Source organism: Nicotiana tabacum, chromosome 5, assembly GCF_000715075.1.
Source record: "Nicotiana tabacum cultivar K326 chromosome 5, ASM71507v2, whole genome shotgun sequence".
Classification (NCBI taxonomy): domain Eukaryota; kingdom Viridiplantae; phylum Streptophyta; class Magnoliopsida; order Solanales; family Solanaceae; genus Nicotiana; species Nicotiana tabacum.
In genome coordinates this window covers 162026866-162054661 of record NC_134084.1, presented here as the reverse complement: position 1 = coordinate 162054661, position 27796 = coordinate 162026866, and the positions used below count along the sequence as shown (strand labels likewise).

Here is a 27796-nt window from a genome sequence, read left to right as displayed (position 1 = left end):
AAACCAATCCCGTTTCGACTATCCTTCAAATGGAGAAAACTCCCTACGCACCCTCGCGGGGGCGGAAAAAGGAGGTGCGACAGCTCTGGCGACTCTGCTGGGGATAAAAGTTGAAAACCGTAACCCAGAACCACTGGTTCAGGGTTTAAAGAATTCGAGCTTTAAATAACTGTTATATTTGGCTTTATTTATTATCTGATTTTTTTTACATGATATATGCCCAATGTGCTAAATGACACTTTTACCGCTTTAATATTATTTGAATTATGAATATATACAACTGCTACGAAACACCCTTCTTTCTGAGTCTTCTAAATTTATGGTGCACACGTGCGCGTGGCCCACCTTTCTGTTAAAGTCATACCAAATAAGACAAAGTTGGGACAAGTAACTAGGCCGGGTAGACTTTCGTGCTCCCGGTACGTTGCCCCCACTTCGGCTCAAACTGTCTGTTTGGGTAAGCCAGGTTTAGAACAATATGCCTCAGGTTTTTACCTAGAATAACTCAGCCATGTACCAGATCCCTAGTAGGAACGTTTATTTGCATCATGTACATTTGGCCTTGGAGACTCAACACAGGGGTTGGGTCTGTCTAGGACAGGTGAACCCAAAATAAAAAGACCATCCTGATGCATCCTACTTGCTACCTGTGCATTCATTTGCCTCGAATATGCTTGTTGACCAGCTTAATTGAAATCATTGTGAGAACCGAGGAATAAAATGGGTTGTTTTAAGAAATTCCCCAAAAAATTAGTAAAGGTGTTTAATAAATAAAAAATTGAAAATGATTTTTTTTTAGTGTATATTTTCAAAATGAGTCTTGACTTTATTAAAATTAAATTTCAGATACAAAATGAGCACCACACAAAACCCCCATCCACGAATACAGAAGAGTTTCTATTTCAGCTTCAAATGTGGTGGTATGAATTAGGCGAAGATGGTCAAAAATGGGTCATCAAGCATTTGGGAAATCTCACGGATATTATGAAAGTTTAACCCCGTGATGATCTGATTGCGGCGTTAGTAACTTTTTGGGACCCTGCTCACAATGTCTTTTGTTTCTCTGATTTCGAGCTTACTCCTACATTAGAGGAGATAGCTGGATATGCTGGTTTTGACGGAAGTCTAAGAAATTAAAGCCTGATATTCACAAAGGCTCCCTCGGTACATCGATTCTTTGGTCTTCTGAACATCAGTAATCAAATTAGGAAAAGCAATGTCATCAACGGATGTTGTTCTTTCAACTTCTTATATTCAAGGTTCGGAAAGTCAGATGGATTCGAAATTCATGAGAAAGGCCTTACTAACAAGCAAAACAAAGACACTTGGCAGATTCACCGCCGCTTTGCCTTCATGGTGGCTTTTCTAGGAATCATGGTCTTCCCAAACAAAGAGAGAACAATTGATATTCGCACCGCAAAAGTTGTGCAAATCCTCACCACCAAGGAAAATCACACCCTTGTCCCAATCATTCTCTCAGACATTTATCGGGCGTTGACTTTATGTAAATCAGGAGCAAAAGTCTTCGAAGGATGCAAAATTTTGTTGCAAATGTGGGTGATTGAACATCTCCAACAACAGCCCAAGATCATACAGTATGGGCCAAGCAATGATAATTGCATCGAGAGTTATGAGGAAAGAACAAAAGATTATAAGTCCCCAGAAGGGATAGAAGCATGGGCATCTCATCTAAGGGCTTTAACGACAAATCAAATTGAGTGGACTTTGGGATGGCTCCCGATGAGGGAAGTGATACACATGTCAACCTCAAATAGTTATTTGCTACTATTGGGATTGAGAAGCATCCGGCCATATGCGCCACTAAGAGTCCTAAGACAACTAGGGAGATACCAAGTAGTTCCTGATGATGAAGATTTGAGTATGCAAGTAATCGAATTACACCCGGAAGCCACTATTCCCGAGGCTCTAATTCAGCAGATGTGGAATGGATGTCGATACTTGAAAAGTGATACTCAAGTCCCAGACACTACAAAGGGTGAGATAAATCCTGGATATGCAAGGTGGTTTGAGAAACGGTCTCGCGTGGATGATGTACCAGAACCTGAGCTAAGAAGGCCAACAAAAAGACCCCATATTCAAAGCTTTAATGATAAAATCCAAGAGCGGTTGATCTGGGGAGAAAAGGAAAAAGGGTACAAAGCAACTATCCATGCCCTAAAGGAAAATCTGAGGAGCCTCAGTTTAGAGAAAGATTTGCAAGCGCAAGAAGCCGAAGGCGAGAAGAAGAGTCTAGCTTGTGAGAAGGAAAATCTTCATGCTCGATTTCAAAAAATGAAAAAGGCTTCTGAAACACCAATGAGGAGTTGGAAGGATCAAAAAACCATCGCCAATCCTTTTGAAAGAATGCAAGATTATGATTCCATTCTTGCTAAAAACGAAAAGGCGTTGAGCAAAGCAAAAGAAAGAATCCAACAATTAAACGAAGAAGCCATATCTAATAAGGAACGCCAAGTAAGGTAATCCGAAGAAGACAGGGCACAATTCAAGAAGGAAAAAGACCATTGGATACGATCTGAAGACCAACTTCGTGCACAACTAGAAGAGGCAAGAAGATACAACAGAGAACATCAACAAGCGGACATCGACAGAGAAAGAGCGCAGGCAAGATTAGAGCAGGCCAGACTCTGAGCTCTATTAGAGTCAGCTCTAGATCGTGAAGACCGTGTCATAGATATAGCCACCACTCGCCAGCAGCAATTGCAGAACCAAGACCAACGTCTCCAAGATTTCAGGGCACAAATCCACGACCTGGCGGTCTACACCTCTCAAAGTTATGTAAACTGCCAAGGAATGGAGTATGAAAGGTTTACAGATCATGCACCCATTTTTGCCCGTCATCTAGCAATGGAGTTGGAAAGGATGTATCGTACGCTGGGAGGTCATCCAGGTCAAGCCCCACATTGAGCAGATAACCTAATGATTGACAACAAAAGTGGAAAGTGGGGCATGTTGTGAGATGTTAAGAGTTGTATCTTTTATTTTGATTTAAGTGTGTGTGTTTCAAACCATTTTCTTATAAGGTTTTCAAATGTAATGTATGTTCCATCTTTGTATAATGAATAAAAGTGTTTGCCTTACGGTCTGAACTACGCAAGGTCTGATTCATGCGGGGGCATGATACGTAGGCAATCTCTATAAGATTCGACCACCACAATAAAATATATATAAGAAAATAAAATAAAATAAAAGTGAATAAAGCTGGGAATACACAAGCAGCCGAGCAAATGCATAATAGAAAGGGGATATTTGTCTAGGAGCATTGCATCTCAACGTGTAATTATATATGTGTTAAACTCTCAAAACTAACAAGTTTGTTCATTTCCAGAATTCAAGCAGTTAGTTTCTCTAAAGAGTATACTGACATATTATCATTATCACACGAGATCAAAAGGACCAATACCCGAAAGTATGTCTATCCCAGATGTTGACACAGGTATTGAGCTAGAGGAGATGGATGTCGGGAAAATGAAAGAAGAGATGTTTAAACTCAAGCAGCAAATAGCTGAGATGTACCAAGCCTGGTCTACAGGACAGTTACCCCCATCTTACCCAACTAACCCTGCTCCATCAATGACCCAAACTCAGGATAATATTACCACTGAATTATCCCCAAATTTCCCCATTTACCAACATTACCGAGGAACCACCTCTCAGACACCACAGTCTCCACCTCCTAAACCAGTTCCATACTTTCCTCCACCTGTAACTCCTGTCTTTGTGGCACCTCCCACAGCTACACTCCATAAATCTCCTAGTGAGCCTACATTCCAAGCCTAGGACAACCAATATTACCCCCCGGATCCCACCCTCAAAGCCTCCGAAATCCATTCAACTACTTTTCGTTTTGACCTCCCAACCGAAATTGACAAGCCAACCAAAAATGCTGAACAAGAAGAGATGTTCAGAAAGGTCAAAAGTCTAGAACAATCGTTCAGAGACATGCGAGGATTAGGTGGGCAAGTCAGTGTAGCTTACAAGGATTTGTGTTTGTTCCCTAATGTACAATTACCAGTTGGCTTCAAGATGCCTAAATTTGATCTATACAATGGGCACGGTGACCCAGTAACCCACTTAAGGGGTTTCTGCAGCAAGATGCGAGGTGCTGGGGGAAGGACGAATTATTGATGGCTTACTTCAGTCAAAGTTTAAGTGGATCAGCTTTGGAGGGGTATACACGCCAAAACCATGGGAGATGGTACACCTGGGATGACCTGGCACAGGCATTCGCATACCATTTCCAATACAATCTGGAAATCATCCCAGATCGACTATCTTTGACAAAATTTGAGAAGAAACACAATGAAAGTTTCAGAGAGTATGGCTTCCGGTGGAGAGAACAGGCAGCAAGAGTGGATCCGCCTATGAAGGAGAGTGAAATGGTAGACTACTTCCTCCAAGCCTTGGAACCAACTTACTATGCCCATTTCGTTTCAGCGGTAGGGAAATCATTCAACGAAGTAGTGAAGATGGGAGGTATGGTGGAAGAAGGCCTCAAGACAAATAAAATTATGAGCTATTCAGCAATTAAGGCAACTACTCAAGCTATTCAAGGAGGGGTAGGAGGAATCGGAAGAAAGAAGAGAGAGGAAGCAGCGGTAGTTGATTCAGGAATTTGGTCAGGACCCAGAGGTTCACCGCCTTACTATAATCAACAACGACCTCGCCAATCAACTTACCACCACAATTCATCCCAACACTACTATCACCCTTCAGAGCCTCATTTTTCCATTAACCATGCAGAAGCATACAATCAGCCACCTGTTCACACTAATTGGCGTGCTCCTGCCATACCAGGTACTTACCCACGAGCCTATCCCGGACCAGGTTTCAGGCCTAGGCTAGTATTCAGGGGAGAAAGGGAACAGAAAAAGAAAACCTACACTCCATTGGGAGAGTCTTACACTAGTCTGTTCCACAGGCTGAGACAGCTGGACATGCTAAGACCAATACAATCCAAGCTACCCAATCCTCCTCCAAAGAACCTGGACTATACCATTAGCTGTGAGTATTGTTCCGGTACACCAGGCCATGATACGGAAAAATGCTGGCATTTGAAAAATGCAATACAAGAGCTGATTGATACTAATAAAATCGAGGTTCAAACCCCCGAAGCTCCCAATATCAACAGAAATCCAATGCCAGCCCATCAGGAGGCCAATATGATAGAAATCATACAAGCTGATGGGGAGACAAAGAAGCCATCACAAACTGTCATGATGATCAGGTCTCATGAAGCCAAGCCAGATAAGTAGTTAACAGAGGAGAAGCCGGTACCTAAGCAGAACAGAAATGGTGATGAACCATCGGTGGTAGTCGAAAAGGGGTCTCCGAGCAAAGTTGACACAAAGCAGGAAAGGTTGAAAGTGATAGTACCAGGGGTTGCCAGCAAACCCATTATAGTCGTGGAAGGAGCCCGTATAGATCGGGTTATTATCAAACCTGTAACCCAGCTACCAGTGATCAACAACAAAGCTATTCCATGGAACTATGAACGGGTGACTGTAATGTACAAAGGAAAAGAAGTCAAGGAAGAAGTCTGTGAGGTGCAAGGCTTGACTCGTTCGGGAAGATGTTTTACTCCCGAAGAGTTAAGAAAAACTAAAAATAATCCAACACCAATAAAGAGAGCTGTGACGGAAGAAGAAGCGGAAGAGTTTTTAAGAAAAATGAAACTCCATAACTATTCTGTTGTGGATCAATTGAAGAAGACACCCGCTCAAATTTCATTGTTGTCATTACTGATCCATTCAGAGGAGCACCGTCTGGCTTTGATGAAAATCCTGAATGAGGCTCATGTTCTTGAAAAAATCTCTGTAAATCATTTGGGAAGAATAGCCAACAGAATCTTTGAGGCAAACAGAATTACATTTTCTGATGATGAATTGCCTGTGGAAGGTACTGAGCACAACAGAGCTCTTTACCTCACCGTGAAATGTGAAAACTCCGTAGTAACCCGGGTATTGGTTGACAACGGGTCAAGTGCAAACATCTGCCCTCTCTCCACTTTAAGCAAATTGAAAATCAAAGAGGAGAGGATCCAGAAGAATAGTATTTGCGTACGGGGGTTTGACGGTGGAAGCAGAGATTCATTTGGCGACATAGTGTTGGAACTGACAATAGGGCCAGTTGAATTCACAATGGAGTTTCAAGTACTGGACATAACTGTTTCTTATAACTTGTTGTTGGGTCGATCATGGATCCATGCTGCTAAAGCAGTCCCGTCAACACTACACCAGGCGGTCAAGTTTGAATGGGATCATCAAGAAATAGTTGTGCATGGGGAAGAAAGTTTAAATGCTCATAGCAGTGCCACTGTATCGGTCGAGGGAATAGAAAATGACCAGGGACCATGGGTATACCAAGTGTCCGACACAGTGTCGGTAGAGAAAATTCCAGAGGGGAAGTACCTTTCGAATCCAAAGATAACCTCTGCATCAGTCATGGTAGCCTATGAAATGTTAAAAAATGGTTTTATACCCGGCAAAGGTCTGGGCTCATCTTTGCAAGGAATTATACAACCAGTATCTCTCCCCGAGAACTGGGGAACATTCGGTTTGGGGTTCATACCCACCGTCATCGACGTGAGAAAGGCCAGAAAGCTGAAACAAAAGGCATGGGTTCTTCCAAAACCAGTCCCACATCTATCAAATTGTCAAGATCGGTGCTAAAAATCGCCCGATAACAACAATTCCTAAATCCCTGGTCAATCCTGAGGAGGAATTAATTGAAAGATTCGAGAAATTGTTTGACGATGTGAATATGGTGGAAAGCGGGGAAGGTTGTAGCAACGCAGAAGTTCAATTCGTTGGGCCAGAAACAAAGCTTAATAATTGGAAAGCCACTCCTCTCCCCATTCGAAAGGAGTCTTGGTAGTTTATTTTGATTTTCTTTCAGTTTGTTTGGGTTACCTCAGGGTTGTAATCCCAATGCTTATCTTACAGTTTGTTTGAAGTGTGCAAACCCTGTTATCTTTCATCATCCAATAAAATACAGTTTCCTTTTTCATTATCATTCCTGATAGTTTTCTTTTCTTTTTCTTTTTCTGTACAGTTCTTTTTACGCTGGCTCTAGTGATATGGCATGCATGAGGAGTCCTCAGCCCAGTCTTAAAAATCAATCTGGTTCCGAAATAATAATTCAAGAAATATATTGTGATTATGAATCAGAATATGATGAAGATGAGGTTTTTGAAGAGATTAGTAAAGAGTTAATTCACTTTGAGGAAAAAACCAAACCTAATTTGAGTGATACCGAGGACATCAATATAGGGGACACGAGTAATATCCGGGAAACTAAAATAAGTGTCCATCTCGAACCAAAGATCCGAGAAGAGTTAATTAAAGCACTCATAGAATTCAAAGATATTTTTGCATGGTCATATGACGACATGCCGGGCCTAAGCACAGATTTAGTGGTTCACAAATTGCCCACCGATCCACCGGTGCCTCTTGTCAAGCAGAGACTGAGAAAATTCAAGCCTGATATGAGTGTGAGAATTAAGGAAGAAATCACCAAACAGTTGGAAGCAAAGGTCATTCGAGTCACTCGATATCCTGTTTGGTTAGCTAATATCGTTCCCGTACCAAAGAAAGACGGCAAAATTAGAGTATGCGTCGACTACCGCAATCTCAACAAAGCAAGTCCAAAGGATAATTTCCCATTACCCAATATCCATATTTTGATCGATAATTGCGCCAAGGATGAGATAGGATCTTTCGTAGATTGTTATGCCGGGTATCATCAAATTCTGATGGATGAGGAAGATGCAGAAAAGACAGCATTCATCACACCATGGGGAACTTATTGCTACCGGGTAATGTCATTCGGTTTGAAGAACGCCGGAGCAACCTACATGAGAGCGATGACCACAATGTTTCATGATATGATACACAAGGAGATTGAGGTATACGTGGACGATGTGATCATAAAATCAAAGCATCAGGCCGACCACATTGGGGATTTGAGGAAATTCTTCTTAAGACTTCGCAGGTACAACCTCAAGCTTAACCCTGCCAAATGCACATTTGGAGTTCCATCTGGAAAGTTGCTGGGATTCATAGTCAGTCGGCGAGGCATCGAGCTAGACCCATCAAAAATCAAAGTCATCCAAGAATTGACACCTCCAAGGAACAAAACTGAAGTAATGAGTTTGTTGGGAAGGCTGAATTACATCAGTAGGTTTATTGCTCAGCTTACGACAACCTGTGAGCCTATTTTCAAATTGTTGAAAAAAGATGCTGCGGTCAAATGGACCGATGAGTATCAGGAGGCGTTTGATAAGATAAAAAGATACCTGTCAAAGCCACCCGTGTTAGTCCCGCCAGAGCCAGGAAGACCTTATATTCTTTACTTGACGGTCTTGGAAAATTCATTTGGTTGTGTATTGGGGAAACATGACCTCACCGGCAGAAAGGAACAGGCCATCTACTACCTTAGCAAGAAATTCACAGCTTATGAGATTAAGTATACTCATCTGGAGAAGACATGTTGCGCCCTGACCTGGGTAGCTCAAAAATTGAAACACTATTTGTCTTCCTACACTACTTACCTCATTTCGCGTTTGGATCCGTTGAAATATATTTTTCAAAAGCCTATGCCAACAGGGAGACTTGCAAAGTGGCAGATATTGCTCATAGAATTTGACATCATCTATGTGACTCGGACTGCAATGAAAGCCCAAGCACTGGCTGATCATTTAGCTAAAAACCCGGTCGACGAGGAGTACGAACCGTTGAAAACCTATTTTCCCGATGAAGAAATAATGCATATCGATGAGATCGAGCAAATTGAAAAACCTGGCTGGAAACTTTTCTTCGATGGGGCCGCTAACATGAAAGGAGTCGGGATAGGAGCTATAATCATTTCTGAAACAGGGCATCACTATCCTGTTACGGCTCAATTGCGATTTTATTGCACCAATAATATGGCTGAATATGAAGCTTGTATTTTGGGGTTAAGGCTAGCCGCAGACATGGGTATCCAAGAAATCTTAGTCATGGGAGATTCGGATCTTCTGGTACATCAAATTCAAGGAGAATGGGAAACCCGAGATTTGAAGCTCATACCATACCGACAATGTCTACATGATCTTTGTCAGCGGTTTCAATCAGTGGAGTTCCGGCATATTCCAAGAATCCATAATGAGGTTGCCGATGCATTGGCTACCTTGGCATCAATGTTGCACCATCCAGACAAAGCTTATGTGGATCCACTACATATTCAAGTCCACGATCAGCACACTTATTGCAATACAGTTGAAGAAGAATTTGATGGTGAACCATGGTTCCATGACATCAAGGAGTATATCAGGATGGGGATATATCCCGCACAAGCCACAGGAGATCAAAAGAGGACCATTAGGCGATTGGCAAATGGATTCTTCTTAAGCGGAGGAGTTTTGTATAAAAGAACACCATATCTTGGATTATTAAGATGCATAAATGCCAGTCAAGCTACGGCTGTCATGTCTGAAGTACATTCGGGAGTTTGTGGACCCCACATGAGCGGATATGTGTTGGCAAAGAAAATCCTTCGAGCTGGTTATTATTGGCTTACCATGGAGCGAGATTGTATCAATTTTGTGCGCAAATGTCATCAATGCCAAATACACGGAGATTTGATTCATTCTCCACCATCCGAGTTGCACACAATGTCGGCACCATGGCCCTTCATTTCCTGGGGCATGGATGTGATTGGATCAATTGAGCCGGCAGCATCCAATGGGCACAGGTTCATTCTGGTAGCCATTGATTATTTTACCAAATGGGTTGAGGCCAAAACATTCAAATCAGTAACCAAAAAAGCTGTGGTCGATTTTGTCCACTCAAATATCATATGTCGATTCGGAATCCCAAAGGTGATCATCACAGATAACGGTGCTAATCTTAACAGTAACTTAATGAAAGAAGTGTGTCAACAGTTTAAGATTACACATCGCAACTCTACCCCATATCGGCCCAAGGCGAATGGAGCAGTCGAGGCAGCCAACAAAAACATAAAGAAGATACTTCGGAAAATGGTAGAAGGTTCAAGACAATGGCATGAAAAACTACCATTTGCGTTATTGGGATATCGCACTACTGTTCGCACTTCAGTAGGAGCAACTCCTTATTTGTTGGTATATGGCACTGAAGCAGTAATTCCTGCAGAAGTTGAGATTCCTTCCCTTCGGATCATCGCCGAAGCAAAGATTGATGATGATGAATGGGTCAAAACCCTTCTGGAACAGTTAAACTTGATTGATGAAAAACGATTGGCCGCAGTATGTCATGGTCAATTGTATCAAAGAAGAATAGCAAGAGCATAAAACAAAAAGGTGCGTCCACGGAAGTTTGAAGTGGGTCAACATGTGCTGAAACGTATTCTTCCACATCAGGTTGAGGCAAAAGGCAAATTTGCCCCGAATTGGCAAGGACCATTCATTGTGACCAGAGTATTATCGAATGGTGCACTATGCTTAACAGATATTGAAGGCAAATGCATAGACATGGCGATCAATTCTGACGCGGTAAAGAGATATTATGCATAACTTTTTGAATGTTTGTATTTAGCATTATTTCGAAGATTGGAATGACAAAGGCAATTTATTCTGCTATCCAAACACTATACCCTTTGCTTCCCCTTTGAGCCATATTTGTTTCTTTCCTACCCTCTTTTGGAATCAATGAAAATCAAATATGAAATAATAATAAAAAAAAAGGGAAAGAAAATCACTATCATTTAGTGAACTACGTTTGACCTGATTCCTCAAAGAAGGATACGTAGGCGCCTCACGGCTCGGTCATAGGGTGCGCAATATGCATAATGTGCACAAAAAGAAACATCAAGAGACCCCAATCAAGAAACTGGGGCAGGAATTGTATTGGTAATAAGAAAAAATTCCAAGAGTTGTAATTTTAAACCCATATCAAAATTGTTTAACTTTTGATTCCAACCACATACCAAAAACATACCAAAAAATACCTTTCGATCAATCTTAGAAAAATGCTGAGTCAAGCAAATGAAGATGGTTCATAACACTCTGGTACAAACAAGAAAAGAAAGTAAAAATGAGAGAGTTTTATAGGTGAAAACCCACACGGGCACCATAAGACGACGGAAGTTGAGAGAAAGTAAAATGAGAGAGTCTTATTGGTGAAAACCTTCGCAGGCACCATAAGGCGAAAAGGAAGTAAGAAATGAACAAATGATGAAGGTTTGTCGGTGAAAACTCTTTGAGATATTGCAAGTCAAACAGGTCTGTAAAATGAAAAATGAAGTTGGGTTATGGAAATTTCGGGGAAAAATGAGACAATTGAAAGGAGATTGATTAAAAGATTGGGTTTATTAATCCAAATTGCATACCATGATCATTGGCGCCAGTGACTCCAATCAGATAAGTCCTTTATTCCTTCTCCAATAATCATCCAAATTTGGATTTTTTTTTCTTTTCGTTCTAGATTGTCGAAATCCTCATGTTTTCGTCACTAATAATCTTACTCTTCTAAAGCTTTTGAGATGAGTTTTGTTCCAAACAAATAAGAAAGGATGTCAAGGTATACTACCAAGATTCAAGGTTTCATAGGACAAAAATACGGCCATGATGGGCAGGAGGTAATAAAAAAAATAATAAGATATAGGTGTAAGAAAAGTGGAATCAAAAGCGAATCAGCAATGTCAGGAGAACATATGATTACGGTTAAAAGGGTTTGAAGGAAAACATACAGATGAGAATCCTATAGATAAAGATCAATTACAAGGACAAACAGTCTTTTCAACCATTCCAAGGCAATAAAACAAGACGAAGAGGAATCCCACCGTCGGCAAGAATACCCCAGTTAACCATCTTGTTTTAAAACTAACAAAGTTTTCTTTGATTTAAAAACAGGGGCAAAAACAACATTTGTGTCAGGAAAAACCCGATGAAAAATTAAAGAAGAAGTCAGGCGTCCACCTGGAGAATGAGGATGAAGAATTAAAGAAGAAATCAGGCGTCCACCTGGAGAATGAGGATGAAAAATTTAATAAGAAGTCAGGCGTCCACCTGGAGAATGAGGATGAAGAATTAAAGAAGAAGTCAGGCGTCCACCTGGAGAATAAGGATGAAGAATTAAAGAAGAAGTCAGGCGTCCACCTGGAGAATGAGGATGAAGAATTAAAGAAGAAGTCAGGCGTCCACCTGGAGAATGAGGATGAAAAATTTAAGAAGAAGTCAGGCGTCCACCTGGAGAATGAGGATGAAGAATTGAAGAAATCAGGCGTCCACCTGGAGAATGAGGATGAAAAATTTAAGAAGAAGTCAGGCGTCCACCTGGAGAATGAGGATGAAGAATTAAAGAAGAAATCAGGCGTCCACCTGGAGAATGAGGATGAAGAATTTAAGAAGAAATCAGGCGTCCACCTGGAGAATGAGGATGAAGAATTAAAGAAGAAGTCAGGCATCCACCTGGAGAATGAGGATGAAAAATTTAAGAAGAAATCAGGCGTCCACCTGGAGAATGAGGATGAAGAATTGAAGAAATCAGGCGTCCACCTGGAGAATGAGAATGAAAATTTTAAGAAGAAGTCAGGCGTCCACCTGGAGAATGAGGATGAAGAATTAAAGAAGAAATCAGGCGTCCCCCTGGAGAATGAGGATGAAAAATTTAAGAAGTCAGGCGCCCACCTGGAGAATGAGGATAAAGAATTTAAGAAGAAGTCAGGCGTCCACCTGGAAAATGAGGATGAAAAATTTAAGAAGAAATCAGGCGTCCACCTGGAGAATGAGGATGAAGAATTGAAGAAATCAGGCGTCCACCTGAAGAATGAGGATGAAAAATTTAAGAAGAAATCAGGCGTCCACCTGAAAAATGAGGATGAAAAATTTAAGAAGAAGAAATCAGACGTCCACCTGGAGAATGAGGATGAAGAATTTAAAAAGAAGTCAGGCGTCCACCTGGATAATGAGGATGAGAGTTTAAGAAGAAATCAGGCGTCCACCTGGAGAATGAGGATAAAGAATCGAAGAAGAAATCAGGCGTCCACCTGGAGAATGAGGATGAAGAGTTGAAGGAGAAATCAGGCGTCCACCTGAAGAATGAGGATGAAGAATTGAAGCAACAGAAGTCAGGCGCCCACCTGGAGAACAAGGGAATATAATTGAAGTATTGAAATCAAAAGCCCGCTCGTATGAGAAAGGAGCACACTTAGAGTTAATAAAGCAGAGGAGTCCAACAAAGTCCCCAACAGGAAACAACAAGAGTCCCAAACAGAGAAAGAAAATACGGGACACAATGACAGGGAAGGCGGAATAAGCCAAATGCCCAAGAGTCACCAAGATATCAAGACAACAAGAAACGCAAGGGCATGATCTAGATAAGATTTTATAATTCATGTACCATAGTCTAGTTTAGCTTTTTGTATTACCTTTGAAGCAAGGTGTAATAAGGAGTTCAGCAAGCAGTAAAAGCAACACAAAACAGCAGTAACTTCACAGTCCCATGGTAGTCCCAGCTACCCAAAATTTCCCGAACTACATTGACCTGATTCCTTTATAGCCAAGGATATGTAGGAAACCTTTGAAGCAGAGGTTCGGTCAAATCTTTCAAAAAATGCTTCCTACGGAGTATTTGAACGGGCAAAAATCGCTCGTATCCGCTCACTTTATCTTTGCACGAAAACTCTTCGAGTTTTCGCACAGAGAGGGGCAGCTGTGAGCACGTGATTTTTGCCTCACGAAAACTACTCCAAAATAAATCAAAAATAAAATTAATTTCTTTTAGTGTGCAATTTTAGAAATTGTGTTGCGTTTATTAATTGTTTGTGTTTTGTCCGTAAATGTTTGCTTTATTATAATTAAACAAAATTAAAATAAAAATACATGTTTCATGCATATCTAGAATTTAATTATGCATTTAATAATTGAGTTAATTAAAATAAAATCACAAAAAATATGCATGTTTCACTATGTGATTAATATTTTGTCTATGTGTTAATAATTGTTAACGGTTGATTAAATATCTTGTAAAGTTAATTCTTGTTTTTATAATTTTAATTAGGATTTTAATAATTAAATTGGAAAATTTAAATTAGGAAATTGAAATGGATTCTGAACATTAAAAAATCGGGCTTGGACTGAAATCCAGGCCCAAACAAAAAATTTTAACCCTCCACAGCCCAATCCCAACACTCCCATGTCCGGTCCAATTCAAACAAACCAAAACGACAACGTTTGGTCGTCCTTCATCAAGGGTCGTTGGATTAAATCCATCCAACGGCTGAGATCCTACAAACCTAACCCGTGATCCTTACCCGATCCAGTACCCGGTTCAACCCGTCCCCCCAACTTAAACCAAACGACATCGTTTGGTTAAGTGAATAGATCATGGCCATTCATTCTGCCTGATCTAACGGTCAGCATCAATCCACCCCGTCCCTATATAAGTCCAAATCCCTACCCCGGCCCCTAACTAAACACCCCCCTCTTCACTATTCATCATCTTCTCCGAAAGCACACCCCTAACCCTAGTCGCCCTAGCATCCCATCGCCTGAAACTCGGCGGCAACAACGCCGCCGGTCACCACCTTAACACCCCAGACTCCTCACAACCCCCTCTTTAGGGATCCAGGATTAGTTTCCTTCGAATCAGACCCCAACTCTTCGAATCTTAAATCGAAGGTTGGTCTGAAAACCTTATCTTCTCCAATGGCCTCCAAAATAACACCACAGCTTCCCCTAGATACCCTCACCACGGATCTGTTAGTTGCATGGCTCGAATCCTACTGGAACTGCTCGAATCTTCATTTGAAGATTCGAGTGAAACCTGACCCTATCCCAACCTACCTCAAACTCACACCAGTTACCCACCTGACCTCCCTCGTGCCTAGAATACCATTGGTTTGATTCGAATCTGCCCAGAAGTGTTCGAATTTAAAATCCAAGAATCTGAAACCCTAAAAACTTTCACTCGTGGAATCTGTCCAATCCAAATGAGGGATTGAGGTCTAAGAGACTTTAATCGAGGTATTCTCAGTTGATAATACTTCGAATAAAGTCTGTTCAGCCTCAAAAAGGTCCAAGTCCAAGTCGACCCTGTGTCCGTGTGAATTAAGGATTCAGAAGTATTTTTTCTACTTCTTTTGTTTCCTACGTATGTATAGTTGTTTGTTTTAATAACCTGTGTAATTTTTCATATTTTTGTTTATTTAATTCTATGATTCTGTCTCCTACCCGTCTACTTGATCAAAATGTGAATTGTTTCTGTTGGTTATGATTATTTACAATGTGTGTAATCGACTCGATTAAGTTCGTCGATTAGTTGTGTTATAAATCCTGTTTCTGAAAATGTTGATTGAAACAACCTGTTTTGGATGGATTATTTTGTTGTAATCAGTTGTTTCGTATTTGATAGTCAGTTGATTAATACTCGTTTGTAAATCAATAAGTCTGTCAAAATAAATGTTGTGTATATATTGTTTCCTGAACATTAAGTTTCAGGGCATTGTCAGTATATTGACAATGCTCCTGTGTTTGTTTGATTTTAGTTCAAAGTTGAAGTTCAGTTTGAATTATTGTACTGAATTCAGTGTAATGTTATTGTGATGTTAAGTTTGAATTCAAGTTTACAAGGGTTGATTAGATACAACTGTGTTAGGAAATTGATTAGGATTGGTTCTAGCTGTTTAAATCAGAAGGATAATTAAGCCTGGACAGATTTTAAAATCTGTTTTGTATCAGATTCTGAATTTTAGTTTAAAGGCAGTAATAACAGTAATTAAAGTAGGATTTCTGGGGTATTTTTGGGATAAAACAGTGAGGGTAATATGATAATAATAGTGGGCTGAAAGTGGAATGTTAATGGCTTTTAATTTAATGGGATAATGGGAAACAAAGGGTAATGGGCTGCTGAAAATCAGGATAAGATCACTTAATGGGATTTAAAGTAGTAAAAGCAGATTTTAATGGGACTTTCTAATTTTTAAAAGAGAAAAGGGTCCAGGCAGCACTGAAAAGAAAAGAGGCAGACCTGTATAAATACAGGATCTGATTTTAAGGCAAAAAAAAAGAGGGGAACACACACAGAGATACATATACACAGAGAGATACACAGAGGGAAAAGAGAGAAATTAAGAAAAGAAACACATACTGAATCAGAAACAACAATCTGAAAAGAAAGAAGAAAACAAAAAGAAACAGAAGAATGAGAACACACACACATACACACAATCTGAAAAAGATATAGAAGAAGGAAAGAAAAATCCGAAACATATTTTTCCTGGAATCTGTCCGTGTTTGTTTGTTGATACTGTGTGGTTTAAATCTGAAATTTTTTTCTCAAATTTCTGTTACTTTTGGTCTGGTTTCACGGGACTCGTTGATTGTGCTCAAAATCGGCTGCGTTATTTGGCACTTTCTGCCTATTTTGTTGCTGCTATTACTGCTGAAATTTACTCCTTCTACCTTCATTTCCAGGTACATATCTTTTAAACTCATGTTGTGAAGAGCTTCAACATGACAAATAAATGAAGCTTGGAAATTATAATTCTAAGTTCATTAGTTTAAATTTCAGCTTTGTTTCATGTTGGTTAACTAGTAGTGAGTTCGACACGATGGTTATAAGTTAATTGCCTTATTTTGAAATTCGTATAAAAGCTTTGTAATAATGTTATCCATTTCGAAATCTCATTAGTTTAGTTATATTTGAACTGTCAAAATAAGGAAAATGGCAGAAAGTTGACCATTATTCAAACTTTATGGTATTGTTAGTTAGGTACAACATAATATAGAAATATCAAGGAAAACATACATTATTGGTTTATTTTGTTAGTTAGTTAGTTGTTGTTTAAAGCTAGGTGATGTTGGTTGCACTTTGCTATATTATGGCATAACAATGGCTATGTTTACAATCAATAGTTGAAAGTTGCATTAGTAAAATCCGCTATGTTCACAATGTCAAAATATGACGAATAATGTTGTATGCAATATCATTTTATTAAGTCAACAGGTAGATTTGTTCTCTTTCTTAATAACAAATGGCCTAGGAATTTTACAATGCGAAAGTTAGCGTTTGCCGATAGTTCGCGTAGGTTAAGAATAGAAATCGTTTCGATTATGTATATCCCAAACTCAATCATAAGCAGAATTAACCAAAATAATCATGCATATCGGATTAAGAACAAGTGATGTAGAAGTAGATTAGATTTGTAACGTGTAACAATTTTAAGAGTGCAAAAATAGCATTCATTGCAAAAAGAATAATGAGAATTCTTCGAAAATATCATTTCCTTTCAAGAGTTGATTTTTTTTAGTTTCATACGCTATTCACATTTTTAGTATACATATGTTGTATTTACTAAAAAATAGTGTTAATCATATGCTTATTCTTTTCTTTAAATTTGAATAGCTTGGAGGAATGTAATTCATACGCGAAAAATATAATCAGCGGTCAACATTTAATAAATTGTGAATTCTTTTCAAAGAATTTAAGGGCATCTCAAAAATGGGAATTTCTCATGATTTTCACATAAAAATGTATGGATATAATAAACAATTTGTGGAAAATCCATAATACCATTACGAATATTTTGCACGATTAGGGATGCATTCGCGTAACCTGATTATATTTTTAAAAGCAAATTCGGATTATGCGTTCGCGCAACTTCGAGCGAATATTTAATAAAAGGGATTTCTCCAAGAATGTTAAAATAATTTCATATAACCCGAGATGTGCATACAAGGGCGACGTTGTTCTTAATTTTATTTCTAACTTCGAACGTATGATTTTTTATAATAAAAATATAAAATATTATCAACCTTTTTATGTACACGTATGCGTGGCATGATTCTTTATGATTATAAAAGGTATATAATACGAGTATACGTACGCATAATTCGTTTATATAATTGTAAACAATCTAAATAAAAGCGGTAACAAAATCATGCGATAAAAATGTATTTAGTAAAATCAAGATAATTAAGCCAAGAATAAAAACAGTTGAGCGACCGTGCTAGAACCACGGAATTCGGAAATGCCTAACACCTTCTTTCGGATTAACAGAATTCCTTACTCAAGATTTCTGGTTCGCAGAATAACAAACAGAGTCATATTCTCCTCGATTCAGGGATTAAAACCGGTGACTTGGGACGCCTTAAAATTCCCAAGTGGCGACTCTGAAACAAATAAACCAATCCCGTTTCGACTGTCCTTCAAATGGAGAAAACTCCCTACGCACCCTCGCGGGGGCGGAAAAAGGAGGTGCGACAGTTATAAAGCACAGGAGGCTGCAAGAAGCAATTATCCAACTCACTGATAAGTCTGGAGACATTAAAACTGAGCAGGAAGAGATAGTAGAAATATTTGTGGAATACTATCAGGAGCTACTGGGGACAAAGGGAAGATTCAGGGATCATGCCATTCAGAGTTTTTTGAAGAATGGGAAAGTACTATCAATTACTCAACAACTACAATTGGTAAGACCTTACACAGGACTAGAAGTGAAAACAATAATGTTTAGTATAAATGGTACCAAAAGTCCAGGTCCAGATGGTATGGGAGTAGATTTTATAAAGCAGCTTGGTCAGTAATTGGAGAGGATGTGACCAAGGCAGTGCTGGAATTTCTTGAGAATGGGGAATTACTTACTCAGATGAATTCAACGAGTATAGCCCTTATACCAAAAGTGAAGAGTCCCTAACAGGCAAGCCAATTTAGACCTATCGCTTGTTGTAATGTTATCTACAAATGTATTTCTAAGATCATTTGTATTAGATTGAGGAAAGTCATTCCTATGATTGTAGCTGATAATCAAGCAGCATTCATTGAAGGTAGATCACTTATACACAATGTGCTTATATGTCATGATCTTCTAAGACATTATAATAGGAAGACTACCCCAAGATGTTTGATAAAGATTGACTTAAAGAAAGCATATGACATGGTTAGGTGGGAATTTCTGGAGGAGGTCCTCAGAGGCTATGGTTTTCCAATGCCATTTATCCAATTGATTATGGTGTGTGTTACAACAACTACTTTCACTGTAAAAGTGAATGGTGCAGGATATGGCTACTTTGAAGGAAAAAGGGGTTGAGGCAGGGAGATCATATGTCTCCACTACTGTTTGTACTTGTCATGGAGTACCTAACTAGAGGGTTGAACAAAATGAGTGAATTACCAGATTTTCAATTTCATCCCATGTGTAAGACAACCAAACTGACACACTTGATATTTGCAGATGATCTGATGTTATTTTGCAAAGGTAACAGTCAATCTATCCATAGGATGCTGGAAGTAGTGAATTATTTCAGTGAAGTGTCAGGGCTGGTAGCTAATATGGAGAAATCAAATATATTCTTAGCAGGAATGGATGAAGCAACAAAACAGACTATAGTGAGAGATACAGGATTCTCAGTGGGTACATTACCTATGAGATACTTGGGGCTTCCACTAACATCAAAGAAGTGGAGCAAAGTAGAGTGTCACCAGCTAGTAGAGAAGATCACTACAAACATTCAAGTAGGTTATGCAAAACTACTTTCATATGCAGGTATATTGCAAGTGATCAATGCAGTGTTGTTTGTAATATACAACTTTTGGGGGGCTGTCTTTATACTCCCTCAAAGTGTTATAAGAGCAATTGATAGGAAGTGCAGGGAGTATCTATGGGGCACTACAGAAGGACATAGGAAGATGGAATTGGTATCATGGGAGGTATTATGCAGGCCAAAGAAATATGGAGGGCTGAACATTAAGGGTTGTAAACATTGGAGCATAGCTTCTGTTGGAAAACTACTATGGCAATTAGTGACAAACAAGGAGGTACTGTGGGTGAGGTGGGCACATGGGGTGTATATGAAATCTTGTAAAAGCATATGAGAGCATAATCCACCCTCTGATTGTAGTTGGTATTGGAAGAAGATAAACAGTTTAAAGCATAATATGGCACAATGGTATAATGGAAGAACATATAGGCTGACAAGCAATGGAGATTATTCTGTATCTAGCTGTTACAATGTAATGCTAGGATAAATGTCAAGGTGTAGGGAAATGGATTTGATATGGAGTAGGGTAATGCTACCAAGACACAGATTTGTCTTGTGGCTGGCATACCAACAAAAAATACAAACAAAAAGCTGACTAATACAGCTGAACATTCCTATCATAGGTGATGCTGAATGTTGCCTGTGTGAGCTGGGAGTGATAGAGACACAACAACATCTGTTTGGGGATTGCTGTTGGGTTAAAAACATGAGAGATGCTCTAACTAGATGGGCAACAATCAGTTTACCAAACATGGCAATACCAGAGATGATACAATGGACTAAGAGAAGGCATTGGAAGCAATTAAGGAAGGAGGTTGCAACAACAATTATAGGAGCAATTGTATACCACACTTGGCAAGCGAGGAACTGGAGAATTTTCAGACAAATTAGCCTGAATCTGGAGTTTTGTGTAGGGCAAATTAAGAAGGAGATGGTGGACAGAATAGGCATGTTTGCAGAGTCTAAAAGAGCAAAGCAATGTCCACTGATGATACAAAGATTATGTAACTAGGAAGTGTCTGTAGGTAGGATTCTTGTAGTTTATTAACTCTAAAGTCGTAGAATTTTGCACTTAGAAGAGGTGTTTTTTGTTCGAGGTCTTGATGTACTAGAAGAGCTAGTACACTTGATGCTCATAAGATGTAAAGCAATTGGTTGTTATGGTAATATTCACATTTATTACCAAAAAACCATCATCTATAATAGAATTGTGCTCTTAGATATAAGATATTACTTAAGTAAAATGTTGCTTCCTCCGAATAACCAACTCTAACGTGCGGTTTTGCAAGCAGGCGGAGTGCAATTGCTTCTCGGTGATTACAGATTGATTTCCTCCTCAAGCATATGAACCTGTATGATCTTGTTTTCATAAAATTTTAGATCATGTGTTGTGTTTCACATCCATGTTGGTTGTTGGATCAGTTTCTGCCCTTAAATATTCGATATTTAGAATAGTTGAGGAGTTTTGCAATATTAATACAGTGATTATCGCGATATTATTGTGGTGATTACTAAAATAAATTGATACTATTTGGGTTTCTCAGAGAAAGCAAACGACAGTCAACAATAATGATATAATAAATTCAATTAAATAAATTACCCACGATGGAAAGCAAACAGACAATTTTGGAATGGTTAATTAGGATTGTAGGACGTGACTTTCCGGTAAACATGTAATTAAGAGAATGTGTGACGTGACTTTTGGATTTTCTTAAATATCATACTATAATAAATGGGAATATGCAAAAAAAGTAGGTAAAAATTCAAAAATTTGAGAAAAAAGATAAATGTGATTCTTGGCATAAGAGAGGTGCCAAGTCATTTCTTTCATGTATATATATATATATATATTTATTAATATACTATGTATTAAAAGAAAGCTCATGTAATTAAACCTTTTCCATTACAGAATCGGGCAGATCACAATTAAGGGAAGTGAAATCAATATTAAAAGACAACACTTTGTCTTCTGCCACGAAGTTGCTAAAGCGCGCCACCAAGCCAAGTAAAAACAAATCTACTTTGATTAAATAATTAATTTATTTTAATCAAGAGAAGGTATCTTTGTGTTTGTGGAATCCATTGGCCCGTAATTAACTTGGCAATACCAATTGCCATTCAACGCATGGCCAATCATCATGTGCAAGAACACCTTTTCACAGTGGATCAATTTGCTAACAAATACCATTAGTTATTAGGTTTTTTTAAAAACAATTCACAACACATTGAGTTGAAAATTATTCCTATCAGATTTACCACTTGGCATTCCTCAGCCGCCAGACAACCCATTCTTTGACCTTTTCCTTTCATTGACTCAATTAAATAAAAAGCAATAGTACTCTTTTTCTAAAATTATTTCATCAAGCATAGGCTTAAAGGAATCCCAAAGAATCATGAAACACCAAATATTGGTTTCATAAAAACCGCCGGCGGCGAAGAACACTTTTAAGGAATTTTATATGTGTCAAACACAAAATTCACTCAAAACTGAACAATTTCACAGCGTTGTACCGCGTTGTGCAACTACGGTGATGAATCGATTTTGCTTTAAAACAGGCCAATCATGAATCATATATATTATATTCGAATATATACGTATATCATCTAAGTTATCTATTTAGATACTAGTAGACTCTTATACCAATTGATGGAAAATAGGTATGAACAACGGAAGCAAATAGCCATGATCACTTGCATGTAATATAGACAACACATAATCACAAATTTTAATCAACCATAAGATCGATATGTATCTCTTGAAGCGTGACAGCAATCGCGAAAAGGGCCTCCAAGCAAGAGCGAAAACGTCCACGGGATCATCTTCCAGTTCCACAGTCTTCTGCTGTGTGACCCGAATAATGACCAGAATAAGCGAAACTTGTGTGGGCAAGTTTCTCCTAGGAAAACTGTATAGTAAAACCATGGTCTCCTTATGGAATAAGACCTCTTTATATAGCCACAGGTTTTAGGGTTTAAAGCCTTTTCCTAAACCTGTTGGGTCTTACTTTTCCACCAAGAAATGTAATTCTATTTAATTCCTAATTATTCGGTCACAACAGGGACCACAGTATTTAACTAACGAGGCTTCATATTATGGACTTAATTCGAAATATTCGAATTAATACTACCATAATAAATTACGAATTATTCCACTAAAAATTCGTAATTGCACTCCTCAGTTCAATTTCAAAATTCTTCCATTAAACATTAATTAACTCCCATGTTAAAATTCAGATACTAATCGAATAAATTAAATTACTGACAATTTAATTCATTGATTATTTCCTTTAGATCTTCGCTTAACTTATTTCATGTGACGGATACATATCCACTTGCAGGGTTTACACATGAAAACTTATAAGCTTTCATAAAGGTGTGTCATCAATCTCTAGACCGAGACATGAATTCCATCAACTAATTATTACTTCGCCAATGTATATCATCATTGTCCAATTTACCAGGCATATTGACCCACAAAAGAATCTTGCCTTTTAGTAAATCAAAAGAATAAATAATACACAACTAATAATATTTATATCAAGATTAAGAATATAAGTACATTTAATGGTTAGATAATTTATTTTATTAAGTCAGTATAAAATACTTATCTCTACTTGGTCCGTTCAATACATACAAAATGTACTAGCACAAGAAGTTGGAATTAAACCATTCTCATAATCAAGATAAATTATATTTAATCTTGTGCTACAATCATTCCTGATGGTTTGTCCAATTCCATCTAAGGGTGTATTGTGGGCCAGGCCTAGCCCGGGATCGGCCCGGGCCCGCGTGCTAAACGGGCCAAATGGGCTGGTTCAAACGGGCCGGTCTCTAGTGGTACAAAAGCCCATAGCGGGCCGGTCCTGACCAAATAGCCCGTGAGCCCGGGACCGGCAGGCGAGGCTGGGCCGGTTCAACCGGGCCAAACATGCCCCAACGGCTATTTTTTAAATTTCTTTTTTAAAAAAAAGGGCCAACGGTCAGATTTTTAAAATCTAGCCGTTGGTCTTCAATTTTCAGCCGTTTGGAACTTTAAAAAATAGCCATTTGGCCCCCAAACTTTGTTTTAACCCCAATTTTTTTATAATTACACTTTTTCTCTATTCTCAACTATAAATACCCCCTTATTCTTTTATTTTTACTCACAAATTCATCAATCTCTCTCTAATTTTCTTCTATAATTGCTTACTTTATTATTACAATTTCGTGAAAAATTGTGAAGTTGGTGAATTGAAGTATTCAAGTCTTCAACGATATTCAATTTTCAAGAAGTTGTTCGTCAACTCGGTAAACTAGTTCCAACTCTTAAGTTTTAATATTATAATTTTGTTTGTTTTATTTAGTATAATTATAATTAATATGGTCTTTTCTTTGAAAAACATATTTGGTGGTAAGGGTAAGGGAAAATCTAAAATTGGTGAATCTAGTCGCCAAGCTACTACTCTTCCCCCGGCTCCCCGACCCAGACCTGTTACCCGTCCTCCTCCACCTATTATTTTTGATAGTAATAACCCTTATTTTCAATTTTCTGATAGTCAATTTTGCCATGATATTGCACCAGGTCAACAATTAAATGAAGAAGTTATGAATGTTCTTTATCCTAATCAAACTATCCTTGAAAATGATGAAGAAAATGAAACGCAACCGGATTTAGATGATACACCTACTAGTCCTGTTAATAACCCAACTGATTCCCCACTTGACCCTCCTGTAGTAACCCCTACTTTTAATAGAAAACCTTCTAAGCGGCCCGAAACATCTCTTGTTTGGCACTTTTTTACTCAACTAAGAGAACAAAATAAGGCTAAGTGTAAAACTTGTGGGTCTTTGATGGCTCATAAATATACTGGAGACCGTAGCGGTATGGGTAGTTTGACTAGATACAAATTGAAACACCCTAGAGATAAAGTTAGATATTTACAAATGAAAGCTGCGCAAGAGGGGACAAGTGTAGATACTACGGTTAATCTTAGTACAGGTTCAAATTTAGTTCAACTGGGAATTAACACTGTTACCGGTGACATTTTATATTATGATCCAAATAAAGATCGTGAAGAGTTGGCAAAAATGGTTATTGTTATGTGCTTACCCTATAGTTTTCCTTCTAACTTTCATTTTGTGCATTATATTAGAAGAATTTTTAATCCTACTTATAAAGGATGGCCTCGCGCAACCGTAAAAAGTTATATTTATAAATATAAATATGAATATGAACAATATTTGCGCTATTTATTTACTCATATAGATTGTCGCATTGCTATTACTACTGATATTGGTAGAAGTGGTAATGACTGTAATTATGTAACTGTTACAAGTCATTGGATAGATGAGGAGTGGATAATGCAAAATCACATTATTGCTTATAGAATAATTAATTCACGCCACACATGTAAGTTTATTGTTAAAACAGTTGCAGATATTTGTAGATATTTTTGCATTAGAGATAAATAATGTCGGTTTCAATGGATAATGCTTCTAGTAACACTAATGCTATAGGCTTGCTTACAACTACACTAAATCCTGCATTTAGTAATATTTTTCATGTTAGATGTATTTTTCATATTTACCATTTAATCGTCGGTGATGGTATGAAAGTTTTAAATGTAGAAATTGAAAAGGTTAAAATGGCTCTTAATTGACTTTTTTATTCAAACCGTAGAAGTAGACTTAGAGATTCTTTTAAAAAATGTGATGAATTTGGCCTTAGAGAAAGAAAGGTTCCTAAACCTTGTCCGACTAGATGGAATTACATGTATGAAAGTTTAGTTGTTGCATATGAATATAGAAACCCAATAAGTGCAACATATAATGCTCGTGTAGGTGATGATGAGCACCTTACAAATCAAAATTGGACTAATGTTAAAATGCTTGTAGACTTTTTAGAACAATTTCATGTTGCTACAGATGAATTATCTGGGCAATATTATCCTACTATTTCTAACTGTTTAGTTTATATTGCAGCACTTGCAGATTTATTTACTCAATTTCCAGAGGGTGGGGTAATTTATCTATGAAAGCTAAGTTTAAAAAATATTTTTTCTCTATCCCCCTATTTTTGGTGTTGCTGCAGTGTTATCTCCTACAATGAAATTAGGAGGTCCTCACTTTTGGTGCTCAAAAATTTATAACGCTTTATTACTTTCAGCTGAGGAATTTGCTAATACTTGGAGATGCAAAAGCCTCAATTAAAATAAACGCTCAAACAATTTATAATGCTTATCAACTTGCCCTAGATCATGCTAGACCAAATATTCCAACTCCTACTTCATCTAGTTCGCAATCATCTAAAAGAACTGCGGACCTAAAAACCCTTAGTTCTTGGACGGAGTTCCGGGGTTCTCAAGGTGATAATATTGGTGATAGTTCACAACTAAATGAGCTTAAGTTTATTTGTCACAGGGACTTGAATCAGAGAATCCCGACGGCTCCTTCGATGTTTTGGAATGGTGGAAGGACAAACAAAAACACTATCTGGTTCTTTCAAGGATGGCTTGAGATATTTTAAGTGTTTAAGTTTCAATAGTGGCATCGGAGAGCGCTTTCATTCAAGCGAGACTTCAAATCGGTGATCATAGAGCATCTATGAGGGAGAGCTTGGAAATATCAGTACTTTTCAGAGATTGGTTCCATTCGGAAAGAAGAAATTTTGGACTTGCAAAATCACAACCGGAGATAGACGAAGCTTATGAATAAATGCTAGCAGAACTTGCGCAGGATGTTGCTTCGCCCGGAAGTGGTGATGACCAAGTTTTTTTTCCACCACCACCAACGGAAATTCCTCCGGACCTTGAAGGATTTATGAGATTTGTTAGAGATAATACATAGACTAATATGTAACTTGTATTTTGGCACATCTTCCTTAGTTTTTTTTCCTTTTAATGGTGGTATTAGTATCTTGTTGTGCTCATTCCATTGGGGGAAGGAAGTCTAAGAAAGATATTGCCATTTTTTGTTGTTGTCGTAATAATAAAAATTATAAGACATTCCCTTGAATATTTCTTTGCAATTTATTTTTTGTTTAAATTTGATATAGTATGTAATCCAATTTTTTATTCATGCTTTTATAATAACTAGTTTAAGAGTACGCGCGTTGCGCGTGTATCTCATATCAATGAATGTAAATTTTATAAAAATTACACACACACACACACACACACACACAAATTACACACACACACACATATATATAGTGTTTGAATTATTAAATAAAAATTACAAGAAAATCCAAACCGCTGAAGAAAAAAAAGAGATAAATGTTGATCTTTGGACTTTCGTTAGATTTGGGTTCTCACGCCATCTTTTCTATAAAAATTGGATCATTATGATGATAAAGGGATTATACATGCTAATAAACATTGTTACTTTCTTTAGCTCAATAGTGATGGATAATATCAGTAGCCACGTATCAACACCATGAGAAACTACGAAACTCTATGACAACACTTTTGAAAAATATTTTATTAATATTTTCTTAAAAAAGAATAGCTTGAAATAGCTAACATTTCTAACATTATCAACCTTAAATCTTTAAAATTTTAGTAATCTGAAAATAATCGTGAGTTTCTGAGTATGATTTTTGTGCAATTTGTTTTAAATTTTAGTCTCTTGGTATCTTAAAGTAGAACACTTTAATGTCACCTATAATATTATTGTTCGGGGTGAAATAACAAATCCTAAAATTATGAGTTCTTGTGAAAAATGGACTTACTCAATTTATTTAAGTAATCTTACTGGGATGACATTTCTAAATATTAGGAGCTCCTATATAGTTCAAATAAGTAAAATATTTAATAGTCAAAGTTTTAGTTAATTTCAACGTCCTAACTATTAAAAAATATTAATTAAACAATAATTTTGTCAAATATAAAATTTATTTTTAAATGAAAAAAATTTGATCAATTTCGCGTTAAAGTTTCGAGCTTTTATAATAGTCTAGATTGATTGAAGAAGATAAAATAAAAATCGAAACATTATTTTCCTATATATTTAGTAGTTTTCAATTTAGTCTCACACTATTTACCACATGATTAAAATACATTAATGTAATTTATTGCAAATACAAAATAAAGTAAATTCTTCAACAACAAAAAAAAATTAATTATTGATGTTAAAAAAATATTTTGTTTACCGTGAATACAATTTGAGTACCATTAGGATTTCATTTGTCACTTGCCATGTATAACCGACTTCAGACGAGCATCTCTAGATTTTGTACTACTGTTCCAAATTGACTTTTTAAATATTTATTTAAGGTAAAATTTTAATTGATTTTAAAGTCCT

General features: G+C 37.7%; 1 protein-coding gene across 1 annotated transcript in view; it reads left to right on the top strand.

The window, feature by feature from the left end:
• Positions 1-20528, top strand: part of LOC107819157 (uncharacterized) — a 41149-nt gene extending 20621 nt beyond the window's left edge. The window contains exons 2-6 of the mRNA XM_075253190.1: positions 18317-18558; positions 18747-18987; positions 19034-19097; positions 19210-19521; positions 20140-20528. Of these exons, the coding sequence (XP_075109291.1) occupies positions 18317-18558; positions 18747-18987; positions 19034-19097; positions 19210-19521; positions 20140-20528 (1248 nt within the window). The remainder of the gene's footprint in view (positions 1-18316; positions 18559-18746; positions 18988-19033; positions 19098-19209; positions 19522-20139) is intronic.
• Positions 20529-27796: the final 7268 nt, after the last annotated feature.